The following is a 19,723-nucleotide window of genomic DNA, read 5'->3' on the forward strand; positions in this document are numbered from 1 at the left end:
TCGGATGTCGCAAAAATCGTAAGTGCGCGACCACTTTTTCCACTCGTAAGTCGAAAACGTCGGATGTCAAGTAGCTCGTAAGTCAAGGTCCCACTGCATAAGGGTCTGGTGACTTCTGTTTCAGTGTATCTGAAGAAGTGTGCATGCACACAAAAGCTCATACCAATGACAAACTTAGTTGGTCTCTAAGGTGCTACTGGAAGGAATTCTTTTATTACAGCAGACCAACATGGCTACCTCTGCAAAAACGCACGCAGAGAAGCTACGTGGAAGCAGAGTATATATGACATTTTTAAAAATTCTTCTTACCATGTAGGTGGCAAGGGAATCAACCATTTTGCTTGATCCAAATGTGCTCCTTCAACTAACCTGGTCTTTTCTTTTCCCAAATAATTAGAAGGATTTGTTTTAACCACGGCAATATTTATGCTGTCCTCGTGTTCCACGTCTGCACTGACGCTGCACAATGCTTTTTCATCTGGGATCTCGCTCAATCTTGTTTCTTATTTTTATTTATTTAATAAAGAAATAAACACACCCACCCAAACCATTATGTAGCTCAGAATGCAATCATCCTTTATTAACAGGACCAGGTTTAGATTTGATGAGGCCCTAAGCTCCTGAAGGTAATGGGGCCCTTTAGATGTCCAGCTGTCCTTTGTCAACAACAAACGGTCGCTGTCTTTTGTGTTGAATATATGCTATATGGTAATTTATGGACCTAATAGGTATCTCAAGCCATTTGCACATGCAGAATGTAGGCACCCTATATATAGAAAGGAGCAAACCAGTGATATTTTAGGGAGCAGGCTAGCAGGAGGGGCCCGTGACTTACATCAGGGGTAGACAACCTAAGGCCCGTGGGCCGGATGCTGCCCAATCGCCTTCTCAATCCAGCCCGTCTGTTTTTTACCTGAGTAGAATGTGCCCTTTTATTTAAAATGCACCTCTGGGTTATTTGTGGGGCATAAGAGTTCGTTCATATATATTTTTTTCAAAATATAGTCTGGCCCATCACATGGTCTGAGGGACGGTGGACCGGCCCACGGCTGAAAAAGGTTGCTGACCCCTGACTTACATCATAGGAGCCTACACAACACAAAACACTGTTGCTGTCTGTAGGTTTTATTTCATTTGTGTTTTTTATCTTATATTTTGGAAATGTACACCCAGTTTTTTTCCTTTAAATTTTTTTTGCCCCCCCCCCCAAGAGAGTGGGGCCCTAAGCTCTAGCTAGTTTAGCTTATATGTAAACCTGGCACTGCTCAGAATGCAACCATCCTTTGTGTGTTTGCAGCTGCAGTCATATATTATGAACTGGCAGCTTATAATATACAGTCATACCTCGGGTTAAGTATGCTGCGGGTTGCGTACTTTCAAGTTTAATAATAATAAATAATAATAATAATAATAATAATAATAATAAATTATTTATACCCCGCCCATCTGGCTGGGTTTCCCCAGCCACTCTGGGCGGCTTCCAACAGAAAAATAAAATAAAATAATCTATTAAACATTAAAAGCCTCCCTAAACAGGGCTGCCTTCAGATGTCTTCTAAAAATCTGGTAGCTGTTTTTCTCTTTGACATCTGATGGGAGGGCGTTCCACAGGGCGGGCGCCACTACCGAGAAGGCCCTCTGCCTGGTTCCCTGCAACTTGGCTTCTCACAGGGAGGGAACCGCCAGAAGGCCCTCAGTACTGGACCTCAGTGTCTGGGCAGAATGCTGGGGGTGGAGACGCTCCTTCAGGTATACTGGACCGAGGCCATTTAGGGCTTTAAAGGTCAACACCCACACTTTGAACTGTGCTCGGAAACATACTGGGAGCCAATGTAGATCTTTCAAGACCGGTGTTATGTGGTCTCGGCGGCCGCTCCCAGTCACCAGTCTAGCTGCCGCATTCTGGATTAGTTGTAGTTTCCGGGTCACCTTCAAAGGTAGCCCCACGTAGAGCGCATTGCAGTAGTCCAAGCGGGAGATAACCAGAGCATGCACCACTCTAGCGAGACAGTCTGCAGGCAGGGAGGGTCTCAGCCTGTGTACCAGATGGAGCTGATAGACAGCTGTCCTGGACACAGAATTGACCTGCGCCTCCATGGACAGCTGTGAGTCCAAAATGACTCCCAGGCTGCGCACCTGGTCCTTCAGGGGCACAGTTACCCCATTCAGGACCAGGGAGTCCTCCACACCTGCCTGCCTCCTGTCCCCCACGAACAGTACTTCTGTCTTGTCAGGATTCAACCTCAATCTGTTACTTCCGGGTTCCGCTGCGCGTGAATGTGCAGAAGCATTCAGCGCACTTTGCACATGCGCAGAAGCGCTCTATTGGCGGTTCGCGCATGTGCGCTATGGCCGCTCAGGTTGAGTACTTTTCAGGGTTTGAACGGCACCCCGGAACAGATTGAGTACTCAACCGGAGGTACCACTGTACAGGGTTACGCTGGAAATGCTGGGATGCAATTCTGCTTCTCCTAAGGCTGGTGTGTTTTGCAGGGGGGAGGAAAGCAGATAAGGAGGGGGACCGTCAAGTTTCCTAGGCCGCCTTTCTGACCTCGCTTGTGCTGTCTTTCCTTCTGATGCTCTTAGGCAGGCATCCTCAAACTGCGGCCCTCCAGATGTTTTGGACTACAATTCCCATCTTCCCTGACCACTGGTCCTGTTAGCTAGGGATCATGGGAGTTGTAGGCCAAAACATCTGGAGGGCCACAGTTTGGGGATGCCTGCTCTTAGGCTTGCTGAGCTCATTCTCTACTGCTTCTTCATCCTTTGAGAGAGCGAGACATCTTTGTATCTCTCACCTGCTGAGAACGAAAACCCGGCATGGATCTTTGTGTCTTCACCTTCGCTAGTTTGAACAAGGCTCATTCCTATAATAAAGCAGGCATTTCCTTTATCAATCTAGGCATACAAAAGTGGTTCAAAGACTCTCTCAAGGCAAATATTTAAAAATGTAGCATAAGCACCGACAACTGGGAAAGACTGGCCTGCGAGCGCTCCAGTTGGAGAACAGCCTTGACCAAAGGTGTCGTGGGCTTTGAAGACACTCGAACTCAGGACGCAAGGGGGAAACGTGCTAAGAGGAAGGCACGCTTGGCAAATCCACACCGTGATCAACTCCCACCCAGAAACCTATGTCCCCACTGTGGAAGGATGTGTGGATCCAGAATTGGCCTCCACAGTCACTTACGGACTCATTGTTAAAACCGTGTTTATGGAAGACAATCTTGCTCGGCTACGAGGGATCGCCAAAGAGAGAAGAAGAAGAGTCTTTCCTTCCCTGAACTTAGAGATTCAGGGCTCATTCACACTTCCATTTGCCCCGTGATTTCTAGGCAGAGTTCCGAGAGCTTTTTATCTTGTTCCATCGCTTTCCCTGGGGAAACCTGCTGATGTCTGTGATGGTTCCAATTCAATTCTGACTTTTTGCAATGCAGTTCTTGTCTCTCTCTGTGTATATGTATGTGTGTGTGTGTAAATCTATTTTGGCATAAAACATATTTAAAAGTACATGTTTTAATGCACATTTCTTCATAAAGATTTATTTTTTTTTTTAAAAAAAACCCTGCACATCAGTACAGAAATGGAATTGAACTCTTGAATAAACATATAAGGCAAAACGGATGGAAATCAGAAGGCGGCTGATCTGCCCATCCCTTCATGTAATAAACCAGCACAGCAAAGAAAGAGGTTTAGTACAGACCATCTCCCCTGATGTGCTAGATTTCCAGATGTGGGAAGTAGTGTTGTTGTTTTTTTTAAGGAGATGAACTGCCACAGGAAGCAGTAAAGATCTGAGGTGGAGCATGGGCAGAGCAATTATCCGAGGTTAACGCCAGCACGCGTGCCAGGACTTCATACGGTGCCACGCAAAGCCAGATGCAGGCAATACAAGATGTTGCTACACTAAGCAGAAGTGGGCAGGATCCAGCTATCCCCTCTTCTGCACCAAGGCCACAAACAAGAGGGACAGAACTCACAAGCCACAAGCCTTTGGCCCACACAGCGCCAGCTAACCTTTAGGCTGGCACATGTGATACGTTAACTTTAAGAACTGGTGCTGGGGTTAGCTTTTTCTCTCCTCTTCCATTCCCACCCTTTTTTCCTTGTGTGTCGTGCCTTTCAGAATGCAAGTCTGAAGACGGGATCTGTGTTAACTACTGATCTCCGTAAGCCACTCTGGTGTGTGTGTGTCTATTTTAGTTAAAGACGGGGGTAAAAATACTGTAGGTAAGTAAATGTCAATGTCAGTAAAATGATGGTGATGGTATTCTTATTATTCTTACGGTGGGACCTCAGAAGTTGAACAGAATCCGTTCCGGAAGTCCGTTTGACTTCCAAAACGTTCAGAAACCAAGGTGCGGCTTCCGATTGGCTGCATCCAATCGGAAACGGCGGACCTTCGGGTTGCAAAGAACATTTGCAAACCAGAACACTCACTTCCGGGTTTGCGGCGTTCGGGAGCCAAAATGTTCAACTCGCAAGGCATTCGGGATCCAAGGTACGGCTGTGAAAATGATGATAATGATGATAATAATATTTCCTGTTTTCTAGCACTGTTGATCAAGACATACCAGAAAGCCATTAAATGCCACCATCTCGTCGCAGCAGGAAAATGAACCTCTGGGCCCAAACTGAGCGACATCTTGCAGGAGTCAGGAATAGAATACTCAAAATAACAAAAAAACGCACATCTGGGAATGAGACAGACTTATTTCAGTTGCAGCTCCTTTCTTTAGAAGGCACAGAAATTGGTGTGTGAGACAGAGAGCTGTTGCAGACGTTTTATGCATCCTTCCTAACGGGCTCAAGACATCTCTGTTTTGCACAGGCGTGTGCTGGCTGTAAATTTGGTTTCTTTTGCAGCGAGACAACCACCCTAATTCAAAGTCTCCTTGAAATACAGACTTGGGTTCCATTCTTTAGGCACCCACCCAATTTCTTCACTTCCTGCACCCACTCTTGGGCAGAAGTGAGGGAAGCGGAAGGCATCAAAGGCGGCAAGGAGCCGATTCTGAACAAGGCAGTTCTGTTTATATATCATTTTAGGCCCCAGGACATGGAAGGCCGAGACCTACCGTGTTTCTCATATTTTAAGACATGTCTTATATTAATTTTAACTCGGGGGTGTCTTATTTTTTGCTGAGCCCCGACTGAGCGGGAACCAGCAAAGGCAGCAGCCCGCCGCCGACTTGGAGCTCGAGCCGGCAAAGGCAGCAGCGCATGCTCCGTTGGGGCTCGGCAAAACTACCCCGCTCCGCCCCCGTTGGCTACTTGTTGCGTGTCTGTTTTACTGTTTAACTTTTACCGTAGTAAATAACAGCTCTCAGCCTTCCTGACGTGTTCGGAGTGGGGGGAGGACTTCACCGCCCCATGGACCTAGTACCCCCCAGGGGGAAAAAACCAACGGAGGAGTTTTCCCCTCACAGAAAAGGGCGGGAAAGAAGAGATTTCCCCCCCTCACATTATCCGCCCCCCCCCCCTGCTCGACTCGCCTGAATTATCCAGAAGAGGTTGTTGGCCTCCGCTCCGGGCGCCGGCTCAGAAGAGAAGGAGTGAGGCTGGCGCCGCAACTGCTCGGGCCCCAAAGAAGGGCTGTGCCTTTCTTGAATGACAGCGAGGGCAGCCGCCAAGAGCCCGGCAGCTAAGCGCAGCATTTTCCACCAGCTCGCTGTCATCCACGCGAGCGCAAACTTCCGCCGGTCCCTGCTGGGGCGAAGCGCGGCTGGGAAAGCCGTCTGCTTCAGCTTCGGCCCACTTGAAGGGTAGGGCAAAGCGCGCGCTTTGCGGAGCCCTGACTGGCGGGAACCAGCAAAGGCAGCAGCCCGCCGCCGGCTTGGAGCTCGGCAAAGCGCGCGCTCTGTTGGAGTTCCTGCCGGCGGCGGGCTGCTGCTTTTCCTGGTTCCCGCCAGTCGGGGCTCCGCAAAGCGCGCGCTTTGCCCTACCCTTCAAGTGGGCCGAGGCTGAAGCGGACGGCTTTCCCAGCCGCGCTTCGCCCCAGCAGTGAAGAAACCATTTTTACGTGTATACCGTCAGTCGGGGCTCCGCAAAGCGCGCGCTTCTGCCCTTGCCGAGTCCCGCTGGGTCAGGACTTGGCGCGGCGTGCCCTGCCATACCGTACCAGCATGTCTTATTTTCGGGGTATGCCTTATATTTCGCCAGGTCTCGAAAATCCTGCCATGCCTTATTTTTTAGGGATGCCTTAAAATATGAGAAACACGGTATCTTGTGACCAACAGGAGGCAGCCGTCAGCTATGGTGAAAAAAAAGAGTCCCGAGGTAAAAATGAATGAAAGAAATCACAGCAACCTTGAATTGTAGACTGCCCCTTTCAATTTATCAATAGTTTTGCGCAGAAAATGCAGGACATAATTCTTTTTCGTTTGGCTGCTTTCAAGGAGGCAGAAGCGAGGGCCTGTTTACCGTCACCCAAAAACAACGGTCGTTTCCCAAAGCCTGCAACGTATAATACTAAGGCGGAGACATAGCAGAGCCTGGCGGAAGAGGTAAGCAAGGGCACCCCCATTTTCTGTCCTGGGGTGCTAAATGTCCTTGAGCACCTATGCTTCCGAGGGAGGAGAAGAACCACAGCAGCTCTCCCTCATATTCCTCAGGAGCTCGACAGCCGTGAACAGTTGGAAGGCGATCTCCTCGCACTCGCAGGACACCCCACACTCAAACAGGCACCCAAACATCACCGACTCGCCCTCCTCACACACGGCCAGGTCCGAATACCCGCTGGGCCCTTTGTTCAGCACCCACGGGGCTTTCCAGCACCCCTTCTCCAATGGAGAGGTGTTGAGGTAGATGCCCAGATCGACGCGCTTGTGCCTTTTCGTGGGGTGGGAGAAGATCAGCCACGACTGGGCGCTCTTGAGGGGGGCCGAGGAGGGATCGAGACTCGGCGACGACTTGGCCCCGTCTTTCTTCCGGCCCAGATCCAACGGCTCCAGCTGCGGGGAGAAGCTCACCACGCTGCCCTGGCAACCGTGCGGAGACTCGCACAACTCCTCGCACAGGGAGGGGCTGACAAACTGGTGGCCGTTGTCGGTGCACAGCGCCCCGACCCGGTAGTTGTGGAGGCTGCGGGCGTTGCAGTACAGGACCCGGCTCTTGTCGGAGCGCGACAGCTCGGCCACTTGGCACTCGGAGGTCAGCAAGGCCTCGAGGAGCGGGCTGCGCAACCAGCTCTGCCCGCCGTCGTCGCTGTAGAAAGTGAAGCAGTGCGGTTTGATCCAGCACTCCAGAGGGTGCCCAAACAAGCGCTTGTGGATGTAGTAAGCGTACGCCGGGATCACCAGCCGCCCGGAGCTCAGCTGGACACCGTGGCCTGGGCCGACGGCAAACGTGGCCCAGTTGGTCAGCTCTCCGCCAATGACCGCCTCGGTCAGGTCGGTCGCCTGGCTCCAGGTGCGGCCGCCGTCTGGGCTGGAGACGTAGCAGAGCCTGGCGGCGTTCCTCCCCGTGCTGATCTGGTGCCGTTCGGTAATGTACTTCTCCACACAGATGAAGAAGAGGAAAAGGGCGCCGCTCTTCCTCTCGAACACGGGGCAGGGGTTCATGGTGCGGTGGTTGGGCAGCACGGCTGTCTCCAGGGGTTCCTGAGGGCCCCACTGAAATACAAAGCAGAGGATGAGTTAGAGCAGGCGTAGAATTGAGAAAGAGACTACAATTCCCATCATCCCTGGCCACCGGCCCTGTTAGCTAGGGATGATGGGAATTGTAGTTCGAAAACATCTGGAGGGCCGGAGTTTGCCTAGGCCTGAGTTAGAGAGTAAACCCAGATATTTCCCTCTACTCGTGGAGACCCTGCCCTTGTCTTTTTCCACCTGGCTTGGGGTGGGGCTTGACAGGCTTCACGAGGACTGCAGCTGTTTTTAAATTGTTTTTAATTTCTACCTGTGTTGTTTTAAATGAGACCACCTTGGCTGTGAGCCCTGGAAGACCCGCACCCTGCCTTGCTGGCCCTTTCCCATCTGGCCTGGGAGAGTGGAGTGCGGACTGACTCCAGCTACAAAAGCGGAGGCTGTTGAACAGATTCTTGGGCTGTTCACGGGAGATTGAGAGAGCTTGTTGCTGTTATTGATATTATTGTTGTATCTTTACTTTTAGATCTTATGATCTACGTCAGGGGTCCCCAAACTTGCCCGGTTTTGGGCGGATGCCCGCCACGCCGATTGCGTGGTGGGCCGGAGGGTGGGGGAGCGTGCGGCTGTGCGTGCCCATGCGCATACGCTATTTCTGGCACACTCCTGACCTGGAAAGCGCCGGAAATAGCTTGTGTGCATGTGCAGAAGCCTCCTCCGATCCAGAAGTACACCGGAAATGACGCTTGCGTGTGCGCACAAGCTATTTCCGTTGCGCTGGTAAGAGCGGGCGGCGGGAGGGTCCCCGGGGGCCGCATAAAAGAGCCTCGGGGCCGTACTCTGGGGACCCCTGATCTACGTGGAAATTGTTTCCATTTGGTTGTATATTTTTTGATGTGCTTTATTTATTGTTTATGACTTCGGTTATGTTTGTAATTATGTCAATCTTGTCATGTTGTAAGCCGCCTTGAGCATCGTTTCAACTATGGAAAGGCAGCATACAATTAAAATGATGATGATGATGGTTGTGGTGGTGCAGTGGTTAGAGCAGGGGTCCCCAAACTAAGGCCCGGGGTCCAGATGCGGCCCAATCACCTTCTAAATCCGGCCCGCGGATGGTCCGGGAATCAGCATGTTTTTACATGAGTAGAATGTGTCCTTTTATTTAAAATGCATCTCTGGGTTATTTGTGGGGCATAGGAATTTTTTCATTTTTTTTCCTTCAAAATATAGTCCAGCCCCCCACAAGGTCTGAGGGACAGTGGACTGGCCCCTTGCTGAAAAAGTTTGCTGACCCCTGGGTTAGAGTGGACCAGGGAGGCCAGGGTTCGAATCCCCATTTGGCCATGAAGCTCATTGGGGGACGCTGGGCCGGTCACTGCCTCTCAGCCTAATCTACCTCGCAGGGTTGTTGTCGGGCAGAATGGTGCGCCCCACCTTGAGTTCTCTGGAGGAAAAGGCAGGATCTAAATGCAAAATGCTGTTTAATATTGAAACTGGTCTTAAACCCACTTAATCTTCATGGCTGTCAGTTGAGGGGCACTGGGTTTTTTAATTTGGGAGTCAAGCGCTGTTGGAGTGAGCACACAATCTATTTTCGGGTGGCTTTAAATAGAGGTTTGCATTCCACTCCCTTCTCGAACTCCCCACAGGCTGTGTGTTCAAGGAGGGCAGCTCCTCCCAACACTCAGACCCAGACCTCAACCTATTCCTATATACCGTACTTTCAGGGTCGTCTTACCCATAGGCGCTAGGGGTGCGGGGCACCTGGGCGCCGGGCTCTCAGGGGTGCCAGACCGAGAGTCGAGTCCAGGGAAGAGCTTGCCCGTCGGTCGGAGTGCTGCGGCAGGCTCTTCTGCTGTGGCCGACTCTGCGTTGCGAGTTCAGGGGCAAGCGAGCCAGCGAGATGCTGAGCCGACTGGCCAACTCTGCCCTCCTGGGTGCCTGGGCAACCTGGGGGGCGGGGCACCGGGCGGATCTTTGCACCCCGGCGCCACATATGCTTAAGACAGCCCTGCGTAATTTTCTGTCTATAAGACGCCCCCATGTATAAGACGCCCATTTGGGGGGACTCAAATTTAAGAAAATGGGGGAGATGGCACAGAGTTGTTGAGCTTTTTTGGGGGGGCATTTCCCAGGTTTTTTTTTAGGGGGGATTCTGTCGCAAAATCCGCCTCCCGCCTGTCCCATCACCAGCGGAAGCTGCCAATCGCCCGCCCAACTGTCGGAGCGTCAGCCAATCAACCCCTCCCACAGACGCAGCAACCAATAACAGGCACAATAACCGCTGACAGCCTCGGCAGCAACCAATCAAACGCCCACCCTATGCACTACCCATCTATAAGGTGACCCCCACTTTTTAGCATGAGTCTTAAAGGAAAAGTTTATACAGTACATGGAAAAGTTCGGTAACCACAGCTGCTTGGTGGAGTCCAAGGGATGCCCCAGAAACAGTGCACTGCAGTAATCTAGTACAGTGGTACCTCAACATCCGAACGATTTGACTTCCAAAGGTTTCGACTTCCAAAGTCGACATGCGGTCGGCGCATGCGCAAAAGTGCAAAACCACGCTTCGCGCATGCGCAGAAGCAGCACTTCGACAAACCGAAGACTTCAACTTACGAAGACGGCCGCGGAACGGATCGAGGTACCACTGTATTCATATCACTAATGCCTGGACCACCATGGGCAAAATCTCCGATCTCTGCCACAGCTTTTTATGTATTTATTTTATAAAACACCACTTGATTGTAAAACAAACAAAGAAACATACCTCAAAGCAGTTTATGAAAGGATGAAGCAATGAGATTTGCAACAGCAGTTCAAAATGTACCAAAAAGTCAAAACACTAAAACAGGTTGGAATTCACATCAACATCCTAAGCTTGCCTAAACAAGACAGGTTTGTTTGTTTTTAAGCAGGTGCCAAACAAAGTACAGCAAAGGTGCCTGCTTGACATCAAGAGGCAGGGAGTTCCAAAGTTTAGGTGTGCTGCCACACTAAATGACCGAGTTCTTACAAATGCAGATTATGTGGCATTTCTGCAGATTCTGCTGATTGAAGCAGTCAGGTGGGCGCATTTGGGGTAAGGCGACCTAATGTAGGTAAAACAGTCCCAAGATATTAAGGGCTTTCTGGACTAAATGCAACACCCTGAACTTGGCCCCATAGCAAATCTTTAGGTAATATATTCCATTGCAATATCTTGTGGATAGCCACATTTCAATTGCTCGCTGATCACCATAAATGATCAGGGGCTGTTCCCTGGCTGAGAACTGAACGCCTGGAATCTACATTCTCTGCTTTTGGAACGCAACACCCTTGACATTTTATTTCTTTGCGGAGCTATCTACATACCACTGTGTCATTAACAAACACATCAAAGCGGTTTTCAGCAATAAAACCATATACAGTGGTACCTTGGTACTCAAACGCCAAAAACCCGGAAGTAAATGTTCTGGGTTTTGAACTTTTTTGGGGAAGCCGAACATCCGATGCGGTTGTTGGCTATTGTTCCTGGGGCGCCTGCACCAATCAGAAGCTGCGCCTTGGTTTTCAAACATTTCAAAAGTCAAACGGACTTCCGGAACGGATTAAGTCTGGCGCTTTTGTTTTTGCTATTTATTTTGCGTTTTTGTTTTGGAGGCTTTTTCAGTGAATTTGTTTTTGTGACTGTGTGGAACCCAGTTCAGCTACAGATTGATTGATTGATTGATTGATTGATTGTGACCAGAAATGGATAAAAAAACCCAACCAAACAATGACTATCATCAGTGCAGCTAAGGAAAAAAGGAATTTAAATTTTTATCATCCACAATACTGTGTTATTTATTTCATGGTACAGTACATTGATTATTGCTTTCATTTTATGGATCCATGGTCTCGTTAGATAGTAAAATCCATGTTAAAATTGCTGTTTATGGGGTTGTTTTTAAAACGTCTGGAACGGATTAATCCATTTTGCATTACTTTCTATTGGAAAGTGCGCCTTGGTTTTGGAACGCTTTGGTCTTGGAACGGACTTCCGGAACGGATTAAGTTTGAGAACCAAGGTACCACTTTACTAAAAAACTACCGGTATATAAAACGGTTAAAAACAGACAACCCATTAACCACGGTGGAAGAATGTACTCTAGATCGCCTGTGTAGGCCTGGCGGAATAGAAAGGTTTGCAGTGGTCATTTAAAAGCTGGTCTGCTGAATCTCCAGTGGCAGAGAGTTCCACAGGACTGGGACATTTGACACTAAAAGCTCGGTTTATTGCTGCTGTCAAATGAGCCCTCCCCGACTTGGGTAATGATGAACAACGCTCCTGTAAATGATCCCAGTGATCGAGCTGAGATATAAGGGTTCTGGAGATCCATGGGGTATCCTAGACTGAAATTGTTCAGGGCTTTGTAAATTAATACAACAGAGGAAAGTGAAACTTTCCAGAAGGAGCAGAGAAGTATTTCGGTGTCTTTGGATTTGGAGAGGACAGAGCTGAGAGGAACGGCTTAGGGAGCTGGGTATGTTTAGCCTGGAGAAGAGAAGGTTAAGGGGTGATATGATAGCCATGTTCAAATATATCAAAGGATGTCATATAGAGGAGGGTGAAAGGTTGTTTTCTGCTGCTCCAGAGAAGCGGACACGGAGCAATGGATTCAAGCTACAAGAAAGAAGATTCCACCTAAACATTAGGAAGAACTTCCTGACAGTAAGAGCTGTTCGGCAGTGGAATTTGCTACCAAGGAGTGTGGTGGAGTCTCCTTCTTTGGAGGTCTTTAAGCAGAGGCTTGACAGCCATATGTCAAGAATGCTTTGATGGTGTTTCCTGCTCGGCAGGGGGTTGGACTGGATGGCCCTTGGGGTCTCTTCCAACTCTATGATTCTATGATTCTCTATGATTCTATGATTCCACCTCAACATTAGGAAGAACTTCCTGACAGTAAGAGCTGTTCGGCAGTGGAATTTGCTGCCAAGGAGTGTGGTGGAGTCTCCTTCTTTGGAGGTCTTTAAGCAGAGGCTTGACAGCCATATGTCAAGAATGCTTTGATGGTGTTTCCTGCTTGGCACGGGGTTGGACTGGATGGCCCTTGTGGTCTCTTCCAACTCTATGATTCTATGAGAGGCCTTGTCTGGATATCGTTTTTTTAAACAATCTCAAACTTGCTCCCTGGTAAGTGGATTCAGGGTTAGCAAATTTGCCGTTTGCTTGTAGGAGTCTGTGCTTGCTTCCGCTATCATATACCAGGACTCAAACCCAAACCCCCCAATGTTAGCAGGGCATGTTCCCAGCAAGGCTTCAAGTTACTTATTGAGTCAGCGGCATAAATATACACAGACTGGAACAGCTGTCATTCGCTCAGCCTGACTGGCAAGCTGTTAACCCTATCTTTCCATTCCTTTGGAAACTGGGAAGCTCCTGTATTTTAAAGCCCTTTTTTTAAAATGTGGGCAGAAGGGTTATGGAACAGACTCTTCATAGACACACGTGGAAAAATCTATGCTCATGAAGTCAGGAATCCAAACGGCTTTAATCGGACAATTACTTGAATTACTTAGATCCGATGGTTGCAGCCTCAAATCCACTCAAATTTATCTGAATTTAGGTTTCGTCTGAATTTCCTTGTACAGCCGTTAGCTGGGAAGTCGAACGGAATCCGTTCTGGTAGTCCGTTTGAATTCCAAAACGTTCGGAAACCAAAGTGTGGTTTCCGATTGGCTGCAGGAGCAACCAGAATCCATGCCGGATTGCCGGCTTCCGAAAATGGTTCAAAAACCGAACACTCACTATCGGGTTTCAATTGTTTGGGCGCCGATTTGTTCGGGAGTCAAGGCATTCGAGATCCAAGGTATGACTGTATGTTTGTAAATCATTATTAGCAAAGACTGTAGGTTTTTTTTAAAAAAAAAAATTAGTTGCATGTGTGCATATTATTATAAATACAGGTTTGTACACAAGGGCATAATGCAATTTGGGAGAAAGCATTTTCTGAAAAGAAAGAGAAATACAAAAAAGGCACTCTCAAGGCAGATTTAAAAAAAAATGCAACATAAGCATAGAAAATTGGGACACACTGGCCTGCAAGCGTTGCAGTCGGAGAACAGCTTTTACTAAAGGTGTCAAGGGCTTTGGAGACACTCAAACTCAGGAGAAATGTGCTAAGAGGAAGGCACGCTTGGCAAACCCTCACCAGGATCAACTCCCATCCGGAAACCAATGTCCCTGCTCTGAAAGGACGTGTGGGTCCAGAATTTGCCTCCACAGTCACTTACGGACTCATTGCTAAGACAATCTTACTTGGCTATGAGTGATCGCCAAAGAAGAAAACAGACTTTCTGAAAAACGGACAAAATAACTTTGATCCAGCACACAAACAACAACTCTACAAGACAAAATGTCCCCAGAACATATGAACATAGCTGCCAAGTCTCCCGTTTTCCCCGGGAAATCCCCGTTTTTCAGCTTGTTTTCCCCCGGTTTATTCTGGCGCGGCGGCCATTTTGGAACTGGGCGGAGCATGCTCAGAAGCGACTTTTGATGCTGCTCTGCCCAGTTCCAAAATGGCGGCAGCGCTAATTCCGGTCTGCTATTTCCGGCCCGGTCCCTTATTTCTCTGACAGCAACTTGGCAGGTCTGAGCACAATAGCGTTCTCCCTTCCCGTGTTTTTCGGGAAACTGGGCCTCAGAACTTGCCTCTGACTATGGAGGAAAGCAAAGGCATCCTGGCCACTCGCAGCCCTCTCCTCCTCCTCCACGAATTTGTCTAATCCTCTTTTAACGCCACCCAAATTGTCGGGCATGCCTGTCTCCAGTGGGAGAGAGTTCCGCAGTCTGAAAACGCCCTGCCACACAGAACACCGGCCACATTCCATAATACACGGTTGTATTAAAACCTTCCTTTACTGTACGTCGACACCAGCAACTTCCGAACCCTTTCCTGTTCAGTAATGATTGAACATTGCTATTGTCATTTAGAGCTGAACTACAGGTTGAATAAATAGGTGGAAGGGAGGGGTGTTCAGCCGATTCCCCCCCCCCCCAAAAAAAATATGTGACAATTGTTATTTAATAAAAATATTTTTTTTCCAAAAATAAACAAGAAAGCTGATTAGGCACCGGCCATTCCTTCCTGGGCTGTTTATTCCTTTTGCGAGGGCACAAATATTACAGACAGACATCAGGCTCCCATCCAAATGGAGTTAAGCTCTGTAAACAGCATTTCCACACCTTTCGGGGAAGGATGGACCATATCGCAATATTTAGTTGTCCAAATGTGGGTTCCACTAGGCGCTGCTACCCCAGCTCACTCCCACTCTCGAACTCAGCTTACCCATCAGCACCTTTGGCAACCCCATTTCTCCCACACCCCTCTCCCCTGGCAGCTTGCCCCAAGTCCCACCCACTTTTAAAGGAGGGGGGGACTTGCTTCAGAGAGCATTCCCCCCCCCCCAATTATACATAGTGCGCAGAGCACCTCCCCGCCTTCATTAAACAGCTTGTTGGAGCTGCCTGCCACCCTGCTGTCACGCTGGAGTTGGTGTGGCCACATATTAGCAGGCCTATGAACTGCTGCGTGACGACAGCCTTACATTTATTGTATATAGTAAGAAAGAAAAGAAACATGCGATGAAGAATAGCACCGTTGTGCTTTCTGCTCCTGGCGTTACCTGAACAGACGTTCCTTCCTTCCGCCCTCGCCTCATCACCAGGAACTTAGCATCTTCGTCTCGGGGGGATGAGCGCTCTTCTGCAAACGCCAGGAAGGTGGACTCGGAGGGCAGGTACAGCAGTGCCGGGATGCGGTAGGTGAGACCCCCTCGTTTTTTCTGGCTGAAAAGAGTCACCTTCCCAGAGCCAGCCTGAGCCTCGGCCATGTTTTCTGGGCATGCAGAAATATTCTAGGAGACGGGGAAAGGAGGGAGCTTGAAAGCGAGAACTTATTTACTGTAGTTACATTTCCTTGTAGTGCGCCTGCACTAAAAGAATTCAGATCAGTTCGGTTGATTTGCCGACATGGCTTACATCAATACATTTTGTTACAAAGGCTGTTGTGCTTTGCATTGTGCATGTGTGGACCTGCGTGTATAGCTACTTGTGTTCTTGCAATAAGCATTTTAGCTCCTCTCTTCCTGGGGGGAGAGGGGGCTACTTGCAAAGTGAAATGCTTTCTCAACAGTTTCATAACAGTTTCTTAAAGCGAGAGGCTACTATGAGTTCCCTTTTATCAGTCACTCCCTGGGGTCTACATTATCACAATTTGGGGGCCCCTTAGGGTCCCCCTACAACTTGACTTAATTTAACAAAATAGTTTGGATTTTGAATAAATGTGCAATTAGTTCATGGGTAGGCAAACTAAGGCCTGGGGGCTGGATCTGGCCCAATCGCCTTCTAAATCCAGCCTGTGGACGGTCCAGGAATCAGCGTGTTTTTACATGAGTAGAATGTGTGCTTTTATTTAGAATGCATCTCTGGGTTATTTGTGGGGCCTGCCTGGTGTTTTTACATGAGTAGAATGTGTGCTTTTATTTAGAATGCATCTCTGGGTTATTTGTGGGGCCTGCCTGGTGTTTTTACATGAGTAGAATGTGTGCTTTTATTTAAAATGCATCTCTGGGTTATTTGTGGGGCCTGCCTGGTGTTTTTACATGAGTAGAATGTGTGCTTTTATTTAGAATGCATCTCTGGGTTATTTGTGGGGCCTGCCTGGTGTTTTTACATGAGTAGAATGTGTGCTTTTATTTAAAGTGCATCTCTGGGTTATTTGTGCGGCATAGGAATTCATTCATTTTTTCCCTCCAAAATATAGTCCCCCCCCCCAAGGCTGAGGGACAGTGGACTGGCCCCCCGCTGAAAAAGTTTGCTGACCCCAATAGTTGTTACTGTTTTGAATTTCACTGTGCCATTATCTCCCTTAGCAGGCTGTGCAAACCACTATTCTGAATAATGCTTTTTGTAGGGTACAAGGCATTGGGCATGCATTTATGGAACCAAGCCAGAGAGTATGTGGCGGATTTGAAACTGTTATGTTATGTTTTTGTTTCGCAACCGACCTATTGAAGGGTTAACCCAGACTCCTGGTTAACTGACAGCAACATTCCATGGGAGGCGTGGCCTGCATGGGGTTTAAATGGAAAGGGGAACAGTTATGTCAGTTGGCGGTTGGGGGTTTTTCTGTGGGAGCTTGGGTGGTTGTGGAGAAGGTAGACTTTAGAGTAGATGAAGTAGTGGATAGGTATTCTGTTATTTGATTACCAAGAACGTTACCTGTGAAGTTAAGTTTGTACCAATGTTACCAGAAAGCAACCATTAAGATTCAAGCCAATAAATATCCATCTTTAAAGTGTCACATTAGTAATCGTCTATTTCATTTTCCAGCTAAGGTACCCAGGAACCCAGGTGGTGGGGAACTCTTTTAAACTGTCAAAACTGCCTTTTAGAGGAGAAAGGTTAGTTTGTGGCTGAGAGTGCACCAAGAAAGGGGGGGGGCTAAAGGAGGAGACAGGTTCTGAGTGATAATAAAGTTACCTCAGGAAGGAGGCTAGCTTTACAGTAAGGGAGGTTCTAGTGAAGGGAAACCCTTATCTGAGCGCACATAGGAACAGTCTTATTTATAGCCCCAAGTCTATATAGGTACCTGGTCACGTTTAGGCTGGAAGAGGACTCTCTTTTATTTTTGAAAACCCACAAGTGCTAGAGGGTTTAAAGAAAGGCTAGAGGGATAAGTGGGAGGTTTGATTTACCTCAGAAATCCCTGCTAGTGCTTTTAATAATTGAGAGGTCAGAGTTATAAGACGGAAAGTGAGAGGGACTTTCGTCGCAGTGGCCCCAAAAGATTTGGGAGCCGATGATCTTATTCTAAACTATCAATCCTTCTTTGGAACAACCAGCCAGCTTCAAAGTTTAAAGGTACGCTGCTCACAGCACACTGTTTTGTGGAAGTAAGGAGGTTGGAGAGTAGAGGGGAAAGAGACCACCCTCTTTCTGGAGAGAGAAGATCCAAAAACTGAGGAGGGGCACATTTTACCCTTAGGGGAACAGACTTAAAAAACAACACCACCTATTTATTGATTTATTCTTAATACACACACACATCTCTAAGCAGTCTACAGAAATAAAATATTTAATACCATAATATCAAAAATATTTGTGTGTTATATGCTACAGTATATGGTAATTGATGGATCTAATAGGTATCTCAAGCCATTTGCACATAACAAAATATGTATTTTATCAAAGTAATCATTGAACTGAAATACAATTAAGAAGAAGTATATTGATAGTGAAACACAATTGAGAAGAAGTATATTAACAGTGAAATAATTATTAAGCTCCAACTTAAAATGATTTTTTTTTACTCATAACAAACTTAATGATGCAAACACATTGGCATTTGGCAATAACAAAAGTTCCTTGAGAAACACAATTTACAAAGGCTCAGGATAGAAACTTGCTATAACATGAAATAATAATAATAGGTGTAAATATAGGATGCAAACTACTAATAATGATAAATAGCAGAATGTAGGCACCCTATATATGGAAAGGAGCAAACCAGTGATTATTTTAGGGAGCAGGCAAGCAGGCGGGGCCCATTGCTTACATCATAGGAGCCTACACAACACAAAACGCTGTATGTAGGTTTTATTTTATTTGTCCTTTATCTTCTATTTTGGAAATGTACATCCAATTTTTCCCCTTTAGTTTTTTTTTGGGGGGGGTGCCAAGAGAGTGGGGCCCTAAGCTATAGCTAGTTGTTTAGCTTATACGTAAATCCGGCACTGATCGCATGCCCTGCGCTGCCCGCTTCCCCATCCATCCATCACTCACCGCGCAGCGGATTCCTCGCAGTGCATAAAGACCCAGCATGGGGGGGAGGGGCGGCTGGGTTGGGTTTTTTGGAAGCGCGATCCGCAGGCGCAGGATCCGACCCTGCAAGCCGAGGAAAGAGAGAGAGAGGAGCAGGGAAGGCGTTTCCTCGCCTGCGCGCACAGCCTTGTTTTGGCAACAGCTGCCCGCTGATCGCAATTTGCAACAAGAAGTATAAATAAATGCTCGGCAGCTGCTTCCAGGCTGCTAGCTGGGATCCGGTTCCCCGATTGGCCAATCAGGGGAAGGGATCTCTTTCAGGAGCCATAGATTTTTTAGATTTTTTTAGTAGATGGGATGGCTATGCCTTTGCAAAGCAGCAGAAGGAAATTCAAAGTCAACGCGCAAGCTGGCGGCAGTGTGTCAGTCTGCTCTTTTTCTTTCTCCCTATGCCCCATGCAGATGAGCAAGAGGTGACGTCAGAGGGTATTAAGTTGACCGTTTATGAATTGTTAATGGATAAAAACTTCCCCCTCTTTAGCCATTGTGAGCTGCCAATTAATTGAGAGCTAATATTTTACCGAGAGAAACCCAATGTTCCTCAGACTCTAAAAAGGCAGATGAAGAAGGTAGGGTGGAAGTCACATTTTAGTACGGTATTTGTATAAATGTTAGCTTTCTTTTTTTCATTTTTTTGGTTTTGTGTTTTTTGAATTCTGGAAAATGTGTAATGAAATTTTGATATGGGATATGGGATAGGGAAACTAAATAAACTGAATAAAAAATTAAAAAAAGAGAAACCCAATGGTCCTCTATTGATTGATTGATTGATTGATTGATTGTGTTATGAAAAATGTACCCCAAAATGCGCTTTTATAACAATTGATTGATTGATTTTATATAGTCCAACCCCCTGCAATGCAGGAAGCTCAAAACATGGTGCCCCCCCTTCCCATTTGAAACCATGCCAGATGCTGTTTATCTTTGCAAATGTGCTACAGTTTTATCCCTGCATCACTAGGAGACTTGAATAATGGGGGAGGGAATATTTATGAACAGCCATATAATACAAAAACCCAATGTGGTGTAATAATACATAAAACACAATTCCCCCCCCCCCAAAAAAACACCCAATTACAAAAAAACCAACCACAGACCATCATTAAGGTGATGGGTTAAGCAAAAGTACAAAATAAACACCTGCAAAGGTCTGTTCGCATTACAAAAAAAGACCTTCAAGAGAATGTCAAAACTAGGGATGCCTGCAACATCTCTTCTCTATATATTTTAAAATTAGGAATCTACAAGTGCAACCTCATTTAAATATCTGTAGGATAATAGGAATCTG

General features: G+C 47.4%; 1 protein-coding gene across 1 annotated transcript; it reads right to left on the minus strand.

The window, feature by feature from the left end:
• Nucleotides 1–6,099: 6,099 nt before the first annotated feature.
• LOC118085401 (sialidase-3) lies at nucleotides 6,100–18,671 on the minus strand. Its single transcript, XM_035116012.3, has 3 exons — nucleotides 18,397–18,671; nucleotides 15,237–15,467; nucleotides 6,100–7,610 (listed from the first exon to the last, which is right to left on the minus strand). Exons 1-3 carry the CDS (start codon nucleotides 18,433–18,435, stop codon nucleotides 6,558–6,560), a joined length of 1,323 nt encoding a protein of 440 aa, XP_034971903.1. The 5' UTR covers nucleotides 18,436–18,671; the 3' UTR covers nucleotides 6,100–6,557.
• Between the last annotated feature and the right edge of the window lie 1,052 nt (nucleotides 18,672–19,723).

Source organism: Zootoca vivipara, chromosome 4 (assembly GCF_965207765.1).
Source record: "Zootoca vivipara chromosome 4, rZooViv2.hap1.1, whole genome shotgun sequence".
In the NCBI taxonomy this organism is placed as follows: Eukaryota; Metazoa; Chordata; class Lepidosauria; order Squamata; family Lacertidae; genus Zootoca; species Zootoca vivipara.

What these genes read in the sequence shown, in the direction of transcription:
- LOC118085401 (XM_035116012.3), bottom strand. Translation starts at nt 18,435, where the DNA reads ATGCTGGGTCTTTATGCACTGCGAGGAATCCGCTGCGCG. An exon ending in TGCGAGGAATCCGCTGCGCG is followed by an intron (nt 15,468 to 18,396) that starts GTGAGTGATGGA and finishes CCCGTCTCCTAG; the next exon opens with AATATTTCTGCATGCCCAGA. An exon ending in AGGAAGGAACGTCTGTTCAG is followed by an intron (nt 7,611 to 15,236) that starts GTAACGCCAGGA and finishes TTTGTATTTCAG; the next exon opens with TGGGGCCCTCAGGAACCCCT.